Raw genomic sequence first — 22,088 nt, 5'->3', positions numbered from 1 at the left:
AGAAAATATTTATGCTAGCTCTATGAATCATTTTGTAAGTAAATTTATTACAATGTATACTTGATCGCTTTGGAGGTGACATGATCCCGGAATCATATCTCCCCTGAAGAAAAAGACAAAGTCTCCCCATACATAGTAAGATTATAAAACGTGCCGTACTCGAAACGTGTGTTCGCGTATATCAATGTAATCCAAGTTAATTATCACTTCAATAAACAACAAATAAAATAAGCACACTTACTAACATCATTTCCATCTCATATTATAAAATAAATCCAGTTAAAGCTTACCGAAAATTGAATATAGTACGCAGAAAATCTTTCACCGTCCGCCATTTTTGAACCACTGACTTTTCCAATACAGTGCCTTGACAGAACGTGAAGTTAGGAACGAATGAATGAGTGTTACCAGTGCAAAAAAATGTATCTCGTTTGGTTTGATTAAAAATGAAGTTTACCAAGTGTCCTCTAGGGATCGACCCTCCCCACCCTCACCTACATTTCAATAAACGGTTTCTTGTTATAAAATCCAATATATAAAAAAAAAGTTTGTGGGTACACCCAAACCATTATTATAGTTTAAGGTAATGTGAGAGTAGTCCTCTTATGGAAAAATCATAGATATAATTAAATAAAACTTTATTGTTACTCAAAAACACTATACGATATAAATTCTTATTCTATTTTGATAGCACACGCAATGCAAGTGTCATAAAAGTTTGACGTTTAAAAATACATACCTACGGTAACACTTGCACTGCGTGTGCTATCAAAATCGTTGCAGACTTTTCTTGGTCTATTAGGAATAGAATCTTAAACTGTAAAAGATTCTACTAACACAAACTATAATTATTTTAATTTTTTAGTGTTCCGTACAGAAATTTATTCACGGAACTGACGGAACATGGGATCAGATGGGGTCTTTTTAAATTAGTTTTGTAGAATGAAGTAGGGCAGCACGTCGATAGGCGCCGGATAGTCCAGGGTGGCGGGTCCCTCGTACACCGCGCCGTCGGCGTCACGCCACGTCCCGCGCGGCAGGTAGACTGCGCGGGACACCGCTCCCTGCTCCAGCACGGGTGCTACCAGGATCTTCTCACCCAGGAGGAACTCTGGAAACATATTAAAATTTAAAATACATAAAACATTTTTTCTACTCCAGCACTTAAAGTGATATCTAAAGCAATGTCATTTGAATGATTTGTCTATAGGTGGTCTATAGGCTCATAAGATGACTGCTAGCAGTCATCTTATGAGTATAATACAACTGCTTTATTTTTTTTAAAGATACAACTTCCGATCATCTTGATTGAAAGAGGTATGTTTTCATTTACAATAATAACTTCTCTATGTTTTGCTGTGTGCATAATAAATATAAAAATTCATACAAAGTAACCCATTTTCTTAGTCTCAACTGTTTTGTGTCGGGTGCAGCTGTCATACAAAAAGTAATGTATGCAACAGCTTATAATATTATATATATAACCCTTATTATATCACTGTTGCATAAACTACTATAAAACTTTCACGAGTTTCCCATATAGAAAATGGGGTCTCTCAATTATTTTTGCTTTTATTTTTACGCCTTAGGGAAAGCGAATAGCGACATCTAGGTACCAATTAACCAACCAACCGAACCACTGCACTGATTCGATCGGCCTCGAAAGGTTCGAAATTCGAATCTTGCTCGATGCAGTGAATTTTAGGTAAATTAAATCTGACGTCTCTACATTTGTTTTGTGTCTAAAATTTAATTTAGATACATTTAATTGTAGGTACAGTACGGATGTCTACCGTCTCCAATTCTCCCTCAATTGCTCAAAGGTTAACTGGAAGGGATTCCTTAAAGGGATAAGTTCGCCTTTGTACTAATTACGAATTTTATTTTTCCTGTTTTGTTCTGATTTTTGTACAATAAAGTGTTTTACTACTACTACTACTACTTAATTGTCATTTCGCGAACCTATTGTACTAAAATGATATTTAGTACAAAATTTGTAATCGTGAGAGAATCCAAAGAAAATCAACGTGACGTTGTAAGAAAGAAATACATTTATCCTTGAAGGTTCAAACGGTAAAAAAAAGTTAAAAACTCCATCAACTGCACTCGTAATGTCAGGCCGAGTTACATTAATTATGCTGTTTTTGTAAATATATCTCCTATTGTCCATGTCCGCCATGGGAACAACTGCCACTTCTGATCGCTTAACTTGTGAAACAAACAGCATATGCGATTCACAAACCTTTCACAATTCACAGCAAACCAGAGGGGCTACCGCGAAAACCGATTTTCGCAAATTGCGGGCATCTTTCTCTTTTACTCCAATGAAGGCGTAATTAGAGAGACAGAGACAGATACCTACCCGCAATTTGCGAACTTCGATTTTCGCGGTTATAGCCAAATCGAAGTTCGCAAATTGCGGGCTTTCTTTCTTTTTTTTTCTGTCACGCCCTCATTGGAGTAAAAGAGAAAGATCCCCGCAATTTGCGAATTTCGATTTTCGCGGTAGCCCCTCAGAGCCCGAACCAATTTTAACAGCTTGTTACGGATTTGAAGCGCTGGTGGCCTAGCGTAAGAAGCGTGCGACTTTCAATCCGGAGGTCGTAGGTTCAAACCCCGGCTTGTATCAATGAGTTTTTCGGAACTTACATACGAAATATCATTCGATATTTACCAGTCGCTTTTCGGTGAAGGGAAACATCGGGGATTAGTTGCCAAGCGGACCCCATATTGTAGCAGGTGACTTTTTTTTTTCGATGTGGCGCGCGCACAGCTCTTGTGAGCAAGGACCCCGCTAAAAGGATACGGGCGAGCGTTGCTCATATGCATATCTGTCGCCAGTTTTCCTTTAGTCGCCTTATACGACACCCACGGGACGAGATGGGGTGGTGCTATTCTTTTCTGATGCCGGCACCACACGGCACGTTGCAGGTGACTTAGTACCTAAATACATTATTTTTCTTTAAAGATTGGTTAGTTGTAAAACTAACAGTAGCTTTGTGAATCGCCCTGTTGTCAGAGGCGCTATCTAATAGTCTAGTAATGAGGGCATTAGTCAGTGCCACTTCTAGGTAATCGAGCGATTAGTCTGAAGTATGGCAGTAAAATGTACATCAATAATCCCTGAAGTATTTTGAATACGCTACAGGCAAATGAGGTAAGTGCCGAAAGTGGCCCGACAGGGTCAAGGACAGGGAACCAATGTAAGATTTTAATTATAATTTAAAAAAAGTAGTTTGAAGAACCTCTATAACCACACCACCAGTACAGAAACCCGCTAATAGAAACTTCAATAGGAAACAAAATATTGTTCCGTATTATACGCCACTTTGCACAGCTTGTCGAATGTACACGATTTTTTCAGGGTTGACAACGAGTCTACGACCTTACTATACAAATGTATTACCAACCCAGGTATAGCAAGGGATGTCTCATCCGTCGAGCCACCAGATGGGCGCGTTCACAGGAGTACCATCTCTGACAGACGTCTCCATAGCTGCCACGATACCATCGGCATAGTCAACGAGTCTACCTTACTATACAAATGTATTACCTACCATCCCAGGTAGCAAGGGCTGTCTCGTCCGTAGGGTCGAGCCACCAGATGGGAGCGTTCACAGGGGTACCATCTCTGACAGACGCCTCCATAGCTGCCACGATGTCATCGGCATAGTCAACGAGTCTACCTTACTATACAAATGTATTACCATCCCAAGTAGCAAGGGCTGTCTCGTCCGTAGGGTCGAGCCACCAGATGGGCGCGTTCACAGGGGTACCATCTCTGACAGACGCCTCCATAGCTGCCACAATTTCATCGGCATAGTCGGCATGAAGCTGGGTGTACTTCCTGCAGATTTCCACCGTCTGTAAACAAATGATTAAGGTAAACGACCCAGTGCAGTGAAGCCTTACTCTAGTACCCATTTGTCGTCTCTATTGCCATGGTACCTTAGCCACGTGCCAATCGTTTACGGTCCGTAGCGAACTTGTAGCGAACGAAACGCAACTGTCTCTGTCGCACTAATATGGAAGGGGGGCGCGACCACATTTTAAGGGGGGCGCGGGGCCTCGGGAAATTTGAACACGATTACCCAATAGTTCTCTGTTTCCTTGCATCGAAGCGAAGGGGAACTTAAATTTAAGCAGCAGGGGGCATGCCTAAAAAAGTTTGGGAACCCCTGCTTTAGAGACACTTTCTGCTGAGAGCAGTGGCTGAGAGAGATAGATAACATATACCTGGTCTATCTCAATTTTTGTATTTTGAATGGCCGTTTCTTGTCACAACATGATGCAATCATTTATCAGAACTTATCGGACCCTTGAGATATCGCATTGGCAAACAAAACTCTTATAGAAATCTTATGGACATGTCAACGTCATTCGAGCTATCAGGAAAACTCCTGTATTTAAATAACATGGTGAAATAGGTCGAGGGTCGAGGACGATATCCAGTTTTTTAAACGACTTAAGAGCCCATCAATGTACAGTTGTACACACTAGCGCCACTGCTAAATAATCGTGATTATTTAAATTTAACGAAAGATATTTTAAAAAAGGGGGCCGTTACGTACTGTATCTTGTATTAAAGTACCTTTTGAATACATCAAACTAGTTTCAATGTTGCTGGATTCGTCAATCTATAAACTCAAAATAAAAACAGCCGTTTTAACTTTGGACGCATAGATTGACGAATCCAGCAACATAGAAACTAGTATGATGCATTCAAAAGGTGATTTAATACAAGATACAGTACGTAGCGGCCCCTTATTTTAAAAATATTTCGTTAAATTTAAATAATCACGATTATATAGCAGTGGCGCTAGTGTGCACGTTGATGGGTTCTTAATATGGTGAAATGAGACGAGGGACTCGAGGGTCGAGGACGATAGTATCCAATTTTTAAACGACTTTCTATCGCGCGAATTATTATTTTAAAGTGACGCAAACTGATGGTGTCCGACATATTTTTGCTCGCCATCGGTATTTAGATTGCCATCACAGCTAGTGTTCATTACCTCATCATCATGGTCCCAGGGTACGAAGGAGTACTGCAGAGCCGGCATGAACACGTTGGCTTGCAGCCAACGAATGAACAGCTCCTTGCTTGGCTTCTCGTTGTATCTAAACAAACGTAAAATATAAATAGTTATACCGTAAAATGGGGTGAGTAGGGTCAAAACTGAAATTCAAACCTCGATAACATTTTATTTTTACATATGAAAACTGAATGGTGTAAATAATAAGTGTTCCGGACGTCTGTATTTTAGTTTTTATTTTATTTTGGGTAGTTCCATTTCATAACTTTGACGATAAAGAGGAAAACCCACCACACCCCGTAGTGCCTCGTATTTGGGGTGAGTGGGGTTTCATACAAAGGTGATTTTGGAAGATTGTTGGATCGATTTTTTTTTATTATGCGTATTACTATAGGTCCATTTTAAATCGGAATACATTATTTTTGTAGCAGTAGCCTTAAAATCCCTTCTCACCCCCCTCTCAAACCTTCTCTCCCCATTCATAACCCACCTCTCCCCGCGAAACCTACTCACCCCGTTTTACGGTACTTAACAAAATAATGTAGTACACGCCACTACTTCGCCAATTCTTGGAATTAGTTACGAAGCGGACCCCAGGCTCCCATGAGCCGTGGCAGTGCCGGGATAATGCGAGGAAGATGATGATGATGACTTAAAGAAAAATTGAAAAATGTTTTATTTTTAAATACAAAAGCTTTTTAGGGAGTTCTGAAAATGAGTTGCGACTTGTTGTTAGAATTCTAACCATTCAGGTTCAAAAACAAGAGTGTGGTAACTAATTTTATGAGTCGTGACCGTGCCCAGCTCATAGACTGATAATTTCATGATATGTCATCTTAGCACTCTATCTAGGTTAGCTGGTTTGGTTAGTTAGTTCATGATGTGGCGATCCGATCATTTCATTAAATAATTGTCACATCATGAAATATGAAATATGCATAACTTTTAAAATGCACCAAAGTTCCTTACCCGTTCCCTCCGATCATATCAGGCAATACCAGCGTATAACCGTTCAGGTTCATAGACAGGAGTGTGGTAACAAGAGTCGCCAGGCCGTTGTTGAAGTCCCACAGCGTGTCTTTGTCCACCATCCGGACGAATACAGGCAGGTCTTGGGTCCTGTGGTCACCAGAAACGGGGATTAAAAAGGGTTGTGCAACAGAGATGGTTACAAAGGGACAAGAGTTTGCCTGTGCAAAGTGAGTCCGTCTTACTTCCAAAGACAAAGTGTGAAAGCTAACTCTGTATCGGTTTGGCAAGACACAGAGTGTGAGAGTGCCACCATAAACGTAGAATTCCCATGAAAATACGACGTTTATAGCATTTCGGACCGATACGACCTTCAAGAAAAAGAGCGCACTCCCATCTTAAATTCCGGCAACGCGTGCGACCCCTCTGGTGTTGCAGGTGTCCATGGGCTACAGTAATTGCTTACCAAAAGTCCATAGGTCTGCACGTTTGCCTCCTATATCATAAAAACTTTTACGTTTTTCGCTACGAAGTCTGTACAGCAGTGGTTCCTAACCTTTTCAGTCCGGTCACCCCTATGACTGACTAGGGAACCTGATTTTACCCCTCCTCCTAATGGTAATAAAAAAATAAAACGTGTACGTTTGTTGTATTGTTATATTAGGTTAGCTTATTACCCCCGTAAAATACCAGTTTTACCCCTACGGGGGTAATTACCCCCAGGTTAGGAACCACTGCTATACAGCAACAGCATAGACGGACTAAAAAACTGTATGATACTGATATTCCATTTTAGTATGACTGTACCTCATCCCGGATCGTACTTCGATTGCGGGTCCGAACTTGGCCACTTCTCTGACGTAGGTCTGCACGATGTGTCCCGGGTGAAGGTCGATGTCGCCATTTTGTACAGGGATCTACCACAAATACAAGTGTACGTTAACAGTGGAGGACCCTCAAGTCTCAACACGGGCCGTAGCTACGAGTATAAGATACCTAACAATTGTTGGGTATCTTATACTCGTAGAGTAAAATATATTGGGATGCCAGATGCAATAGAAAGTGTAATTATTATTTCTATTACATAATTTAAATTAAGGTTCATTGGTACGAGATATTTGCAATTAAAAAACGGCTAATAAAGTTTCTTCTTTCATTTTATCCTTCTCTATATGCCTTAGGTACCTACTAGTAACTTGCGAAGACCACGCATTGAGTAACAATAACCCAAATCCTATAGCTTAACCATGGAAAATTGTATAATTGCATAATGCCTGCAAAAACTACACCGAAAAATCTTACGCAGGGTCTTAATCTGTACTTAAATAAAGCTGAAACTTACTTGAGGAGACCAGCTGGACTCTCCAGCATCAAACTTCAGCGTGTCAATATCGTAGGTATCGAGAAGGTCTTGGAGCCGGCCGCTGTACCACACAGCTGCCTCCGGATTGGTGAAGTCAATGTAACCGGGAAGAGAGCCGTTATTGTTCCACCAGGTCGAATCAGGGCTACCTTCTTCGTTAAGTACAAAGTAGCCTTTCTCCAGAGCCTCAGAATACCAAGGATCGCAGTCCTTGTTAATAAAAGGATGCACCCACAAAGCAACTCTAAAACCCAACCCTTTAATATCCTGGATAAGTTTCTTAAGGTCAGGCAATTTCGTCTCATCAACGGTTAAGGATCCGTAGCAGATTTCCCAGAGATCATCGATTTCGAACTGAGCGTTAGGGAATCCGCTATCATTAATCTCGTTGGCGAAAGCCCAGAGACTGTCCTGGTCGATTTCTCTGGAGTATCTCGCCCAGGTAGACCAGACCGGGTACTGGATCATGCGATAGTCAGGTATGCCTGATGGTTTGCCTAGATAGGTATCGACAGCGTGTTGATGAGCTACTTTGGCGTTCTCGAATAGCCAGATGTCGTATTTGAGGACGTTGTGAGTGCGTCTAGTGGAGTAAGGAGCGGTGACTTCAGCGATGAAGCATATATGGTTGTCTAGGCTGTTGTGGTAGTCCACGAAGAGGGGTGCTTCGGGGTGAACGTAGAAGTAGTGTCCGGCGGAGTTGAGCCAGTAGCGTTCGGAGACGGCGGCGTTGTCGTCCTCTTTGGAGATGATGGAATACTTATTCAGGTTGGCGTGCTGGAGGGGCCAGTATTGCTCCTTCTGTTCGGGACCGGCGTACCATTGTTTGTTTCCTGTGAATAGTAAGATTGGTTTTATTAAACGTGTAGATAGTATACAATAAAATAATAAATTGTTTTATCAAGGAACTTGACAATGACATGGTCCTCTTGCTGCTAATAATGTAAAACATGGTAAATATTTCGATTAGTTGAAATTTCCCGCAGACGAAATGGCACCTTACTTAAATCAGCATGCAGGGGGTCATCTATTGGGCTTAGCATGTCGGACACTAGAACTTTTACATAATCCGTCTTAAAACTTGTTTTATTTTAAACTAAAAATACTTAGATACTTAATCATCTTGTTCGAGATGTGTCTGCAAAAAGTCAAGTGTTTGTTGGTTATTTAATCTGATACGGCTTGTTGCTAACCGTATCTCATGGAGGTACTCATGATAATAATAAATACCCTTTCAAATAAATCACCTGTCAAGATATTTAAATGGGAATAAAATTGAGAGTTCTTTGCAATTTTTGAGAACAATTTTTGTTTGAAAAAACGTCACTTTTGACACTGACATATCTAATCCACATCGTATCTAGACGTAATATTCGACATATCTTAAAGTTCGAATCGGGCCGTGTCTAGCGCCTACCGCGAACCACGTTCGACGTGTTGCCTCTCTGTCGCACTTGTAAATTCGTACGTAAGTGTGACAGGGAGGTAACACGTCGAACGTGGTTCGCGGTAGGCTTTCCCCAACGGACGAACCGATTTGAGTCCGTTTTGATTTGAAAGTGTTGTCTATCGTGATGGTTTTTAAATGGGTTTCAATTAACGGCAAAATGGGTTTCAATCAATGGGCGGCTGTTTTAATTATGTTTGATTATTTAAATTTAAAAATTTATTTCAGTTAATTAACTTACCAAAGTTGAAGCAGTCCTCAAACACCCTGTCACTAGGTCCGTCCCAGGTCACAGTGATCTTGTAACCGCCGCTGCCCTCGTCGAAGGTTGAGGTCACGTCAAAGGTCACGGAGTCATCGACGACGACGTTGCGACCTAAGATGCCCAGGACGTCCAACACTCCTGCATCTGAAAAAAAAAAACAAGGAGTGCAAACTGAGTGGATGCTCGAGCGACGGCGACCAGCGGAGCGTCCATCGTAGGGTCTCCATGAAATGCAAACATTATCCTCCTAAGGTCCAAGGTCCTACCCATAATACTTATTTTCTTATTCAGACCAGCTCCTACAACAATTGTGTGGTCATAGCGTACCAGGACTTAATAGAAAACCCATCATTTTGTTTTCAAATTTTGCGCTTATCGAAATTGGTGTGTACGAACTTCTAAAGGACTGTTTTGTTTTGTCTGTGAGCCCTTTAACAAGTTCGTAAAAAAAAATCAAAGTGCTGTACAAGGTGCTGTATAAGTACAATAAAATTAAAAAAAGTCTTTTAAGTACTTGGGTCTGAATGAGTAGCTGGAACCCGTGGAGCGCAAGAATAGTATGGAGTTACCATCACACGTGTCTTGGTAGGGCGCTCCACGGGTTAAACTACTTACCGTCAACGATGGTGAGATGGAAGCCACCATCGGCATGTTCTTTGACCAGCAGATTCCTGGTGTTTTGGGCGCGCGGCGCAGCGCACAGCACTGTCGTCACTCCTGTTGAAAAAAAATATTGTTAGGCCTTGGTATCTGGTTCTCATTGTTCGCTGCATACAGTCTAAGAGTCAACCCATTCACTGCCAGTGCGAGCTACACGCTACGCTTATAGAAGATAACGAGTTTGTTCCGGTTTGTAGCGAAAAGCGCCTTCTAACAGAGAAGCCGCCGAGTCACACTGGCAGTGAGTGTGTTAGTAGGAGAGGTATAAAATCTAAGAGAAATACGTGCCTTGAATACGGGCAGCTAAAGTAGATTGTAAAAAGTGGATGTTTAACCTCCTGAGATTACAATGTACATATTCGTGCAATCTAATTTGAACCTTTCATGAACCAAATAAAGAAGCATTTCTTTTGTTTCATTGCTTTATAAAACATAAGAAATTCGTTCCAATTTACTTATAGAATAAGGTTCAAATTAAAAATATGAAAATTTATATGCTGGAGGTAATAACGCCGTGGCGCCATCTAGTTCAGCTGTCGATTCCGGGCACGACTTCTTCTAAAAGTTTGGTAAGGAATTTGATTGTCCTGCTCGGAAAGTCCACTTTTTATATTTACCTACTTACCTACGTACGTTATAAAAAAATCCAAAAATTTTGTATCATAAGGTTGCCTACCTGCCAACAAAAGGAACAGCTTCATTTTCAAAGACCCACGCTAAACTGTACTAAAGATGTCAAAGCCTCCGCCCAATATATCATCTCACATATCCCAATCTGTCCGGGCGATAAGCTTATCACGTCGATAGCATATCCCATGACGGGATAGGAGTGATGGCGGAATTTTTTATCTTTATCTAATTGCAGTGCTGACAGGTCCTTCGCACTATTAGTAGGTATACCTAAGTACATGCGTGTCATTGCGTGTAACTACATAGGAGGCTAATCCAAACTTACATTGTGATTTCAAAATGATATCGATGGGTCTCTATTGTTTCCCGAAAAGTTTTAAGTCTTTACCCAATGTACCTATTGTTTGCCCACATTTTCGGTAGTCATAGGTAATTTATTTGGTTCAGAAAAGCGTCACTTTTCAGGATTGCCATAAAACAAACCTAACCTAACCTATAGGATAACCTTACGAAAATCCTGAAAAGTTAACGGTTTCAGTTTTATGACTAATGATAATCTGACAAACAATACATTATGACTAAAATTTTATGGGAAACAATAGGACCCCGATATCGATATGTCAGTGGCGTAGCAACAACCGTTTAAACTTAAAAAATTACCTAAGTATGAAAATGATGACGTGACTTTTCGTCGTGTTTTAAACTTTTTTAACTACTAGCTAGCATTTGTCGATAAACTACTTATTGCCTGCGACCCTAATAACCAGAAACAAATATCTACAAATTATTATGATTTATTATTACCTAGCTGTAAATATCTACAAAGATTCAAGGTAATTCATGACAAAGCACTTAGCTCCATGATACAGTCCCATCGAGAGCTGTTTATCTGAAGAGGCGATATGGTATCTATATTGGCTTCTAGCTGGGTTCTGCCACTTTTGTCAGTCTTCTGCAAAAGATGGCGGCGCTCAGGATACTGTTGAGTAAGATTTATAAAATGTATAAATAATTAACACTAATTATTTATTGATATTAAAATTTACTAACCAATTAATTGATTAACTTTTATCTTAGGATTGCTGGCCTTTTCTTAACTATGGCACAGTTCATACTCGGGGTACAGACAACATCAAAAGTAGCTAGTAACTGAATAGTTTTTCAAACAGAGAAAAATCTTCCAGTTTGCGTTCCAAAATCTCTGTTCCACACTACTTATTTTAAATATATAGACATAATCGTATTATATGTAGTTTTACATAATATATACTTATGACGCGTTGTCTTATCTGCTTAGTCTCTTAATGCTGACTATACCTTGACGGTTAGTTTTATTTTTCTTTGCACGAAAATCAATTTAACTTAAGATAGTTTAGGGTCGCTTTTTTAATTTTAGTACTGTCAAAGTATGTAGAATATGAAATAGGTAAATAGTCACTTGATATACTTTGTTCTTAAAGGTCTTGATGGGTTATCTATTTATTGCATTTAAGAATACCTATGTAAAGTGTTTTTGTAAACACTTGATTGTAGTTGTAGGCGTTGGAAAGAGTATTAATAATGGTTCAAAACGGGTTCAAAACCCGTCAAGAATCAATATCTACCGCCAGTGAGTCACTGAGTGTACCTACACTACCTACCGACTAATCATTCATCAATGAGTATTTTCAAAATGTTTTGTAGGAGAAATAGCACCTACCTATAGTTTTATCAGAATAAAAAAATAATTATCTCTTATTGCCAAGACATAAAGTTTATAGTTATCTTTTTTGCTTGTTGAAATCCGTTAGGTTTTGATAATGATATGATACGATCACTCGCGGTGATTGATGACATTGATCTGCAGGAGGTCGTATCACTAAGTGTAAGGCCTGAGTGGACGCTCGAAGCGGAGCGTTCGGCGGGGCGTGCAGCGTGGCGTCGGGCTTACAAGTAATTTGAGCAGCGTGCACTAAGGCCGCTACTATACGCTTGCATTTGTTTAACATGCACGCCGCACGCCCCGCCCCGCTGCACGCCCAACTCGAGCGTCCACTCAGGCCTTACACTAACTTATCATGACAATACTTATTATACTGAGTTATCGGCATCAGATACCTACAACTTTATATTGTTTGGCGTCGAGACCCTTGGCCCGTGTGGTACGAGCGCCCGCGCCTTTTTAGATCTTAAAGAGGATGGACGTTACCGACGACCGTAGAGCTGGCAGCTTCCTCGATCAACAAATTAGTATTGCGATACAGCGAGGAAATGCTGCCAGCATGCAGCATAAGACCACGAAGCAATCATTTGCTTCAATATATATTAAAAAAAAAAAAAAATAGATATTCGATCCGAAGCCAGATTAGAACAGACCGTCCGTGCATACTTCAAGTCGCGCTAGATGTATAGAGTCTGAGCAGGTCTGTTGTGGAGATCAAGGGCATTTGACCAGCAATGGGACATTTTAATAGGTTAAGAAGAAGAGAATGTTAACCTTAATAGTAACTAGTATTTTGTGTCGGCAGCGGTGGCAGCGCTGGGTGCGCACGCGCACTCCGCCACGCTGACAACGCGGCAGGAAGATGTCACGCTCTCACTGGAGCCCCAACTCACTGGAGGATTCTCCTTGGCGATCATCAAAGGTAAACAACTCGTCCCTTGTTAATTTTAAGTCCTATAGCATATAGGGTACAATAAGATATTGCCACCCTAAAATTACAACTCTCGCCGCCCAAATACACAAAAACATAAGCCAGTCTACCCCGTGTGTCAATAAGTACCTACCATTAAAATCAAGGAGTAGGGTCACCTCTAGACAAGACACTGTAACTTTATGGCTAGCCGATTTCACAAGCACACATACTCACTTATCGGGTTTGAGTCATTCACCGCTCAGCTCTCGCCTAATGTAACTCATTTGTCTTAGGGTGGAATCACACCTGTCAGCATCGAGCCGCATTTTATATATGAGAAATTGCTCGTTAGTATGAAGATGCGTACGCATGCTTTCAGCTTTCCGATGCGTACGCATCTTCATACTAACGAGCGATTTCTCATATATAAAATGCGGCTCGATGCTGACAGATGTGATTTCACCCTTAATATACCGTAAAACCGGGGTGAGTAGGTTTCGCGGGGAGAGGTGGGTTATGAATGGCTCCCCATTCAGAAGGTTTGAGAGGGGGTTGAGAAGGGATTTTAAGGCTAATGCTACAAAAATAATGTATTCCAATTTAAAATGGAGCTATAGTAATACGCATAATAAATAAAAATCGATCCAACAATCTTCCAAAATCACCTTTGTATGAAAACCCCTCTCACCTCAAATACGAGGCACTACGGGGTGAGGTGGGTTTTCCTCTTTATCGTCAAAGTTATGAAATGGAACTACCCAAAATAAAATAAAAAGTAAAATACAAACATCCGGAACACTTATTATATACACCATTCAGTTTTCATATGTAAAAATAAAATGTTATCGAGGTTTGAATTTCAGTTTTGACCCTACTCACCCCATTTTACGGTAGTGAGTTAATATGATAATAATGCATAACTTAGAGTTTTTGGAATGATAACTTTCTTTCAATTAATTTTAAAAACTTTCAATTTTGATGTAGGTACCTACTTTCAACCGTTTTCGCAGTTAATACCGCATTTACAGACGATGAGACCATCTTCCAAGCGTCCATCGGCCGCACCCTGATGTCCACGTACGTGTCATCCAAGGAGATAGAAGGCGGCATGCAGCTGTCCTTACCAGGGGCTGAGCTGTCAGTCCACACCGTGGTTGATGAGGCAGCGGGGGCCAGAGGAGTCAAGATAGTTTGGGACGCTAATGAACAGACCAGGCTGGAAGACTGCTTTGATTTCAGTAAGACCTTGCTTTGTTCTACGCGATCCTCGAGATGGAAGTATATCGCCAGCCAAGTTTTCTTTACGTTACCTCTTGATGTACTTTTACTGTCGACTCTACCGTAAATTCAACGGTTCTAAATCTAATTTAATTAACAAAAACAAAACATGAAAATCACTACTTTATGTAAGGTAAACGTACTAGTGCTCGACATGGTAATGCCCAATAGATGACACCCTGCTGTCACCTCTATCGACAATGACTTAAGTTTCAAGATGACATGTACTGGGACCGCGTCGAGCACCAGTACGTTTACCTTACATATAAAATCTATAATCTATTTCTATATCGACTTAAAAAGCCAAATAATCTGTTTCTTTATTCAGGTACGAAACACTGGTACGGTGGCCCAATGGAGCTCATCCAAACATATCCGATAGAGAAGTCCACCCAAGTCTACGCTCCCTACTACACTAGGGAAAAAGACAACGGAGCAATCATGGAGAGATACTGGCTCAACTCCGCCGGAGAATACATCTACGTCCACCCTCAAGTCCCTCTATTCATCGACTACAATAATATTACTAGTAACCACATGTGTTTTGGAGCTCAAATCGCTGCACCATACTCGACAAAGAGGAACCATACTGAGCTCTCGTACGACCTCTGGTTCCTTTCTGATGTAAAAGCGGCTCATCAGCATGCCTTGAAGAACTATTTAGGCTGGCCATCTGGGGTACCGGATTTCAGAATGATCCAGCACCCTATCTGGTCCACATGGGCTCAGTTCGCAAGAGACATAGATGAGACTAACCTTATGAAGTACGCTGAAGAGATAAATAGTAGAGGTTTTGCCAATGCGCAGCTAGAAATCGACGATCTTTGGGAAGTTTGCTATGGGTCATTGACAGTGGACGTGAAGAAGTTCAGTGATATGAAGAAATTTGTGCAGGATATTAAGGCGATGGGATACCGCGCTACTATTTGGATACATCCCTTCATTAATCAGAATTGTGAGCCGTGGTATTCTGATGCTTTGGCTGCGGGGTGAGTTACCTTAAAACTTAAGATAATAAGTTTAAATCTCTCTTCAAGTTTAGGCTTTATATGACTACTTTTAGACATATTTTAGTGCCGACTCCATACAAATGAGATCAAAAAACCCATGGACGTCCTTGCCCCAAGGCTCCCATCTAAGATAACACAACTGACCCTCTAAGATTCTGATCCTCGCTTTTCTATGTGTGAACCCTGGAATCCTGAAATACCATAACTGCTTTCTTTCTAGCTATCTGGTTTTGAACGAAGACGGCAGTCCGGATACCTCTTGGTGGAACAACAACGGATCGGTCGCTGCTTATATCGACTTCACCAATCCCACCGCAGCCGAATGGTGGTACCAACGTGTGAAATTGCTTGTGGATACCTATGATATCGACAGTCTGAAATTCGACGCTGGAGAAGCTAGCTTTTCTCCTCAGGTAACAATTGTTGTGAAGATTCATACATCAACTTTATCAAAATTTTACTCCTAGAAAGTGTCCAGCGGAAGGAAAGCAACCACTTAAAAGGCCGTTCCGCCAGACTTTAAGAGGGGCAGGGAAGATCATTCTTTGTTCCTCTTAGCACCAAGTGCCCGACCAAATGGCCCCTTTACTACTTGGAGAATACAAAATGCGCTTTTATGTTTTAATTAACTTTTATTGAAGTTTTGAATTAAATAAAATTACAGTGATCGCGGGACGTGTCGGTTAGTTCGGATCGAGAACGAAGAGGGAGAGTTGCCATATAATTTTTTAAGGCAACTACAAATGTGTTGCTATATAATAAAAATACTTAAGCTAAGTTTACACTCTATACTTGGTCAACCAGATCTTGACAGTAGAAAAAGGCGGCAAATTTGAAAAATGTAGGCGCGAAGGGATATCGTCCCATAGAAAATTTGAATTTCGCGCCTTTTTTTACTGACAAGATTTGGTTGACCAGCTATATATGTTTTGTATTAAACACTACTTCATATTCCTAATACAGGTGCCAGTCCAGACCGGAGACGTGGACCTCCACCCGCACCACATCACGCAGGCGTACGTGAGGACCTGCGCGCGATTCGGCAACATGATCGAAGTACGCACGGGCTTCCAGTAAGTATTTATCACTGACCCGTTTGCTAAATAGTGCTTGTATCGGGCCTTACATTAATTCATAAATTTAATTACATTAATTCACATATATTAATATAAATTATAGGTAATATAGGTTAGGTTACCTAACTAAATCTCATCCAAAACTTTTTTCAGAACCCAGAATCTCCCGATCTTCGTGCGCATGGTGGACCGAGATTCCATCTGGGGCCTCACCAACGGTCTCTCCACCGTTATCACGACTACGTTCCAGATGAACTTGAACGGCTACACAATGGTGCTGCCTGACATGATTGGTGGCAACGGGTAAGACGAATAATAAAAATAGATATGTTTTCTCAGGAACCTGAAGCTCCTACTAGGTACATGGTCAGCAACGACTGCAACGAGGCTTCCGACAACTTCGCAGTTTTCGATCGTGTAGCTAGGTGGTTGGCAATTGGCAACCAAATTGTATTGTACCAATGACCGGTACCGTCGGCAGCTTGATTGCTTACGGGCTTAGGTGGATCATACCCCTTAAAACTAGCATACATATTGCATAATCTAAAACTATAACTCGGTATTAGGGAGCCGGCTACGGAGCAGCCAAATTTGACACCCTTTGGCCAAATCTTTTCTTTACCGAAAATCACTAGTCCGCCCTACACGAGCGTTCCTTTGCCTGTTTGAGGAACTGCCACCATTTGCACTATTAATAATCCTAATACCATAGAGAAAAAAATACATAGAGTGCTCACTCCATACATCAGTTCAGACTATTAATTTCAGTGTCTACATCTAGCATCGAGTAGCGGAACTATCAGTACTGCTACTTGACAATAGATGTAGCACCGACCGGAAAGTCTTATCTCAACAGCATAAGACTTTCCGGTCGGATTTCATGTAGCAACATCTATTGTCAAGTAGCAGTACTGATAGTTCCGCTACTCGATGCTAGATGCTATTAGTCTTTTTGGTACTAAAACTGATGTATGGAGTGAGCACTCTATGTATTTTTTTCTCTATGCTAATACTGATAATGAAAATGATAAATGAAAATTAAGCAATTTCTTATATTCCCGTAGGTTCAACTTGGGAAACCCTGACTCTGGTCTGCCAACGAAGCAGCTGTTCATCAGATGGGTGCAGGCCAACACGTTCCTGCCAGCCATGCAGTTCTCCTTCGTACCCTGGGGCTTCGATAACGAGGTCAGTCTCCACTCCCACAGCTCCGGGCGTATAGTTTGTAGCTTTCTAATAGACCCCGAAGGCTAATCCTATTGTCTATTGTTAAGTAAAACCGCTCGTGCCACGTGCCACAACCACCTGCATAAAAAATCGGTACTTCGGTTACTGAGTGCCGGCGAGTCGAACGCTACAGAACCAGTCTAAAATGTGTCATCGAGATGCGTAACAAAGGCGCGTTATCGGAGAGCGCACCTACACTGGTTTTTTGAGCGTTGGACTAGCCCGCGCTCGGGTGCCAAATAGAATAACTAGGACCCTTTTTTGCAAGTAAGTAGCACGTGCGGTTTTACTGAACAATAGACAATAGGATTAGCCTTCGGGGTCTATTAGAAAGCTACAAACTATACTCTGATCTACCGACACTTCTTGCCAGCCGTAGCCTGATAGCAGTTCGTAACCTGCCGGCCTAGTTAAGGTGACAATCGCTATCGTTACGACAACGAAACGCTTTGTGTTTCTATCACTCTTACATATTCTCTCTCTCTCTCTCTCTCTTTAGCCCTTTTCTACCCTTCGGGTGTAGGCCTCCTTCATTCTTCTCCATTCGTCACGGTTCTGTGCAACCTGGAGCCATCTCATCCCCGCAGCCCTTTTGGTGTCGTCTTCCCAACGCATATTGGGTCTACTTGGAGGACGTTCTTCCCCCCATGGTCGCCACTCGAGTATTCTTTTACTCCACGAGTCGGTCTTTCGTGCCATATGACCAGCCCATTCCCACTTCAAACTGGCTACGCGTTTTACAACATCCGTGACCTTGCTCTGCTGTCTCAGCCACTCATTCGTTTTACGGTCTCAATGTGATCCCCACCAGTTTTCTCTCTAGCGCGCGCTGGACAACGCTTAGTTTACGTAATATGCCTTTGGTGAAAGGCATATTACTTACATATTAGTGCGACAGTAATAGTTGCGTTTCGATCGCTACGGAGCGTAAGGGCCCGGCCACATGTCAGCGGTGCGGCGCCGCCGCCGCCGCGCGGTGCGGCACCGCAGAAATCTGCGGCACCGCAAACCGCTGTGCGGCGACGCCCGCCGCAACGCAAAATTTTGCGGTGCCGCGCTGCAGTAGTTTTTCTTTTATACGTCATAAATCGCCTAAATACGGAACCCTTCATGGGCGAGTCCGACTCGCACTTGGCCGCTTTTTTTCTAAACTGAATAGTTTGCGCGAGAGACACTTCCAAAGTGGTAAAATGTGTGTCCCCCCCCCCTGTAACTTCTAAAATAAGAGAATGATAAAACTAAAAAAAATATATGATGTACATTACCATGTAAACTTCCACCGAAAATTGGTTTGAACGAGATCTAGTTAGTAGTTTTTTTTTATACGTCATAAATCGCCTAAATACGGAACCCTTCATGGGCGAGTCCGACTCGCACTTGGCCGCTTTTTAGGGTTCCGTAGCCAAATGGCAAAAAACGGAACCCTTATAGATTCGTCATGTCTGTCTGTCTGTCTGTCCGTCTGTCTGTCCGTCTGTCTGTCCGTCTGTCTGTCCGTCCGTATGTCACAGCCACTTTTCTCCGAAACTATAAGAACTATACTGTTGAAACTTGGTAAGTAGATGTATTCTGTGAACCGCATTAAGAATTTCACACAAAAATAGAAAAAAAACAATAAATTTTTGGGGTTCCCCATACTTCGAACTGAAACTCAAAATTTTTTTTTCATCAAACCCATACGTGTGGGGTATCTATGGATAGGTCTTCAAAAATGATATTGAGGTTTCTAATATCATTTTTTTCTAAACAGAATAGTTTGCGCGAGAGACACTTCCAAAGTGGTAAAATGTGTGTCCCCCCCCCCCCAACTTCTAAAATAAGAGAATGATAAAACTAAAAAATATATATGATGTACATTACCATGTAAACTTCCACCGAAAATTGGTTTGAACGAGATCTAGCAAGTAGTTTTTTTTTAATACGTCATAAATCGCCTAAATACGGAACCCTTCATGGGCGAGTCCGACTCGCACTTGGCCGCTTTTTTTTTATTTAATGGTGCTTCGGGTCAAATTGTTTCAAATGTCCCTATATCTTCCCATATCTTCGTATAATGAATGAAGATGCAAATCATTTCAAAAGAAAATACCGGCGCGGCACCGCAGAAATCTGCGGCGCCGCACGCCGCTCGGCGGCACCGCGCGCGGCGAAACTCACCGCTTTGCGGCACCGCGCGCGGCGCCGCGCACCGCTTTGCGGCGCCGCAGCGCGGCACCGCAAAATTTTGCGTTGCGGCGGGCGTCGCCGCAGAGCGGTTTGCGGTGCCGCAGATTTCTGCGGTGCCGCGCCGCGTGGCGGCGGCGGCGCCGCACCGCTGACATGTGGCCGGGCCCTACCTTTGCGCCTACATTTAGAATGAACGTCTGCGGCACAAAAAGTGGCCTATAGGTAGATTATGTATGACTGCATGTATAAGCCATTGTATTAAAATGAAGGCAAATCGTTACATCAGCAAACTTTAATACCGATTTACAGAATCGTAAAAACTTTGATTATGCTAATTATCATAATTAAATATGCATTGATAAAAAATACGTATTGTGTCTGCTCTGCGTAGTTTGTTAATTAGTTTTATAGTTAGTCATTGACAAAGTATTAAAAAGCTAACTAAAGAAGTTTGCTTTAAAAGGTTCCATGGCCAAAATGACGAACAAAATAGACCACTTTGTCGAACTGGTATAAATTGTGCTGTTCAATTGTACCCGTTTGGGTACCTACACCTGGGTTACGGCGTTTGATTAGATTTCCTACTGTACGTAACTCTACCTAACAGCTAATACCTATAGTAAGAATCTACTCATAGTGATGGCTCGAGAGGGATGTCGACGCCGTCCTTATAACCAGCGCCACGGATTGCCGCGGCATTATGCTGAGTTGGGGTCCTATTTTAGCGTCCAATGTTTTTTTTATGCCTGTATGTTTTCATTTCTATTATGTAATATGTTGTGGCGTTAAAGATGTATTTTCCTTCTTTCTTTCTTCTTTAACTAGGAGACAAATCATACTTATTATATTTCATTTCCAGACATCAGAAATAAGCTTGAAGTACACGAAACTTCACGCCGAGTACGCCACGCACATCCAAGCCGCCATGAATGCTTCAGTTATAGACGGACGCCCCGTTAACGGCCCGCTGTGGTGGATCGCGCCCAATGACGCCCAAGCACTCACTATCTGGGACCGTGAGTAACTTTACCATTTATTCCTGTACAATTGCCTTTAGCCACCTACTAACAATCATCATTATATGAGTCAGTGCTGAAAGTCGATCTCTTCAAAAAAACGACACTGCTCGCGCCACGTCTCGGCCGAGCAGCCAAAAGCCTAAATCATCTACCTCGTCTGTTCATAAGTTTTGAGACGACACAAAATTTCATAAAAGTAACGAAAGCCTATTAAATATTTTTCGAAATGTGTCATATTATTGTATCTCCTTGGATTTCACGTGCCTAGAAATCCCGGTCTTTTGATAGGCTTGCGTGGGGATATAGATCCAACACGTAGAGGAAAAATACTACCTTATGAAATGCATTCAAAACAATTTTCCTTTTCAGAATACCTCCTAGGAGAAGACATCATAGTCGCGCCGATCCTCGTTGAAAACGCGACGTCTCGCGACATCTACCTACCCGAAGGCGAATGGCTAGAAAAGGGTGACAACAGCATAGTGCACACTGGGCCTAGTTGGATCAGGGGGCATAGTGTGCCTATAGATGATCTAGCGTTCTTTGTACGCAAAACTGAGCCAGACGCGGCAAGCCATAGCCAAGTGTCGGTCATTTTGCTCGCTGTTGTTCTGATGCTTGGACTGTTGTACCATTGATCATCATAAATTATTAAAAATTTGTTTGTATATTTGGTGATTATTTTGTAAATAATTAGGGATATTTATTGGTAAAGTTAAGAAATAAAATGATTTGTGGATTTTTCTGTTTTTCCTAAACGATTTTACAGATGTAGGTAAGTAGGTACCTACCAATAAAAGTGCGGCTTCCTGGGACACTCTTATGAAAAGACGAGAAGCAAAGGAAAGCCTAGAACTAGAATTATATCTCTTAGCCACGTCAAAAAGAATGCGTTGTATCATTATTCTACCGACAAGAGTTATGATGATGATGATATGGTATACAATCCTATAGGTACATTTAGGTTACCATACTTTCGTCATGGACTTCCGCGGTAAAATAAAAGCGACCATTGTATATGCTTCTAATTATTTCTAGGGTACATTCTAGCCTAAACCCTGTGATTAAGACCTAGATGACAAATGTCCTGAGTAGCGGAAGAAGTCAACTACTGTCAGAATGTTAACGTACCGCTGTTTTTGTCCCATTGTTAGAACTAAGCGCCGTAGTAATGCTTTTAATGTATCTTGACGTGTGTTAAGAAGATTGTTCAATGGTACAGGAAGAAAAAGTGCCTGTGAGACTCCTAGAGGGCCCTTTTTTTCGAAAAACACTAGACAACTTTTGTTTTTCTATGTATGTATGAATAAAGAACGGATCAATTTTT

General features: G+C 41.6%; 2 protein-coding genes across 2 annotated transcripts; one reads left to right on the top strand and one right to left on the bottom strand.

Annotated features, from left to right (window-relative positions):
• Positions 1-929: 929 nt before the first annotated feature.
• On the bottom strand, positions 930-10,451 carry LOC134656317 (myogenesis-regulating glycosidase-like). The gene is made up of 9 exons (XM_063511828.1): positions 10,417-10,451; positions 9,696-9,797; positions 9,057-9,224; positions 7,348-8,201; positions 6,813-6,922; positions 6,006-6,155; positions 5,016-5,121; positions 3,708-3,864; positions 930-1,111 (listed from the first exon to the last, which is right to left on the bottom strand). Exons 1-9 carry the CDS (start codon positions 10,439-10,441, stop codon positions 930-932), a joined length of 1,854 nt encoding a protein of 617 aa, XP_063367898.1. The 5' UTR covers positions 10,442-10,451.
• An 820-nt stretch (positions 10,452-11,271) lies between these two features.
• Positions 11,272-21,426, top strand: LOC134656316 (myogenesis-regulating glycosidase-like). The gene is made up of 10 exons (XM_063511827.1): positions 11,272-11,356; positions 12,878-12,994; positions 14,014-14,223; positions 14,592-15,252; positions 15,494-15,686; positions 16,237-16,346; positions 16,503-16,652; positions 17,414-17,537; positions 20,602-20,758; positions 21,131-21,426. The coding sequence occupies exons 1-10, from the start codon at positions 11,332-11,334 to the stop codon at positions 21,397-21,399; spliced, it is 2,016 nt and encodes a 671-aa protein (XP_063367897.1). The 5' UTR covers positions 11,272-11,331; the 3' UTR covers positions 21,400-21,426.
• Positions 21,427-22,088: the final 662 nt, after the last annotated feature.

The sequence above is a fragment of the Cydia amplana genome, chromosome 18 (genome assembly GCF_948474715.1).
Source record: "Cydia amplana chromosome 18, ilCydAmpl1.1, whole genome shotgun sequence".
NCBI classification, from domain to species: domain Eukaryota; kingdom Metazoa; phylum Arthropoda; class Insecta; order Lepidoptera; family Tortricidae; genus Cydia; species Cydia amplana.
Note: the sequence above shows the minus strand (reverse complement) of the source record. Positions and strands in the feature narration are given on the sequence as shown.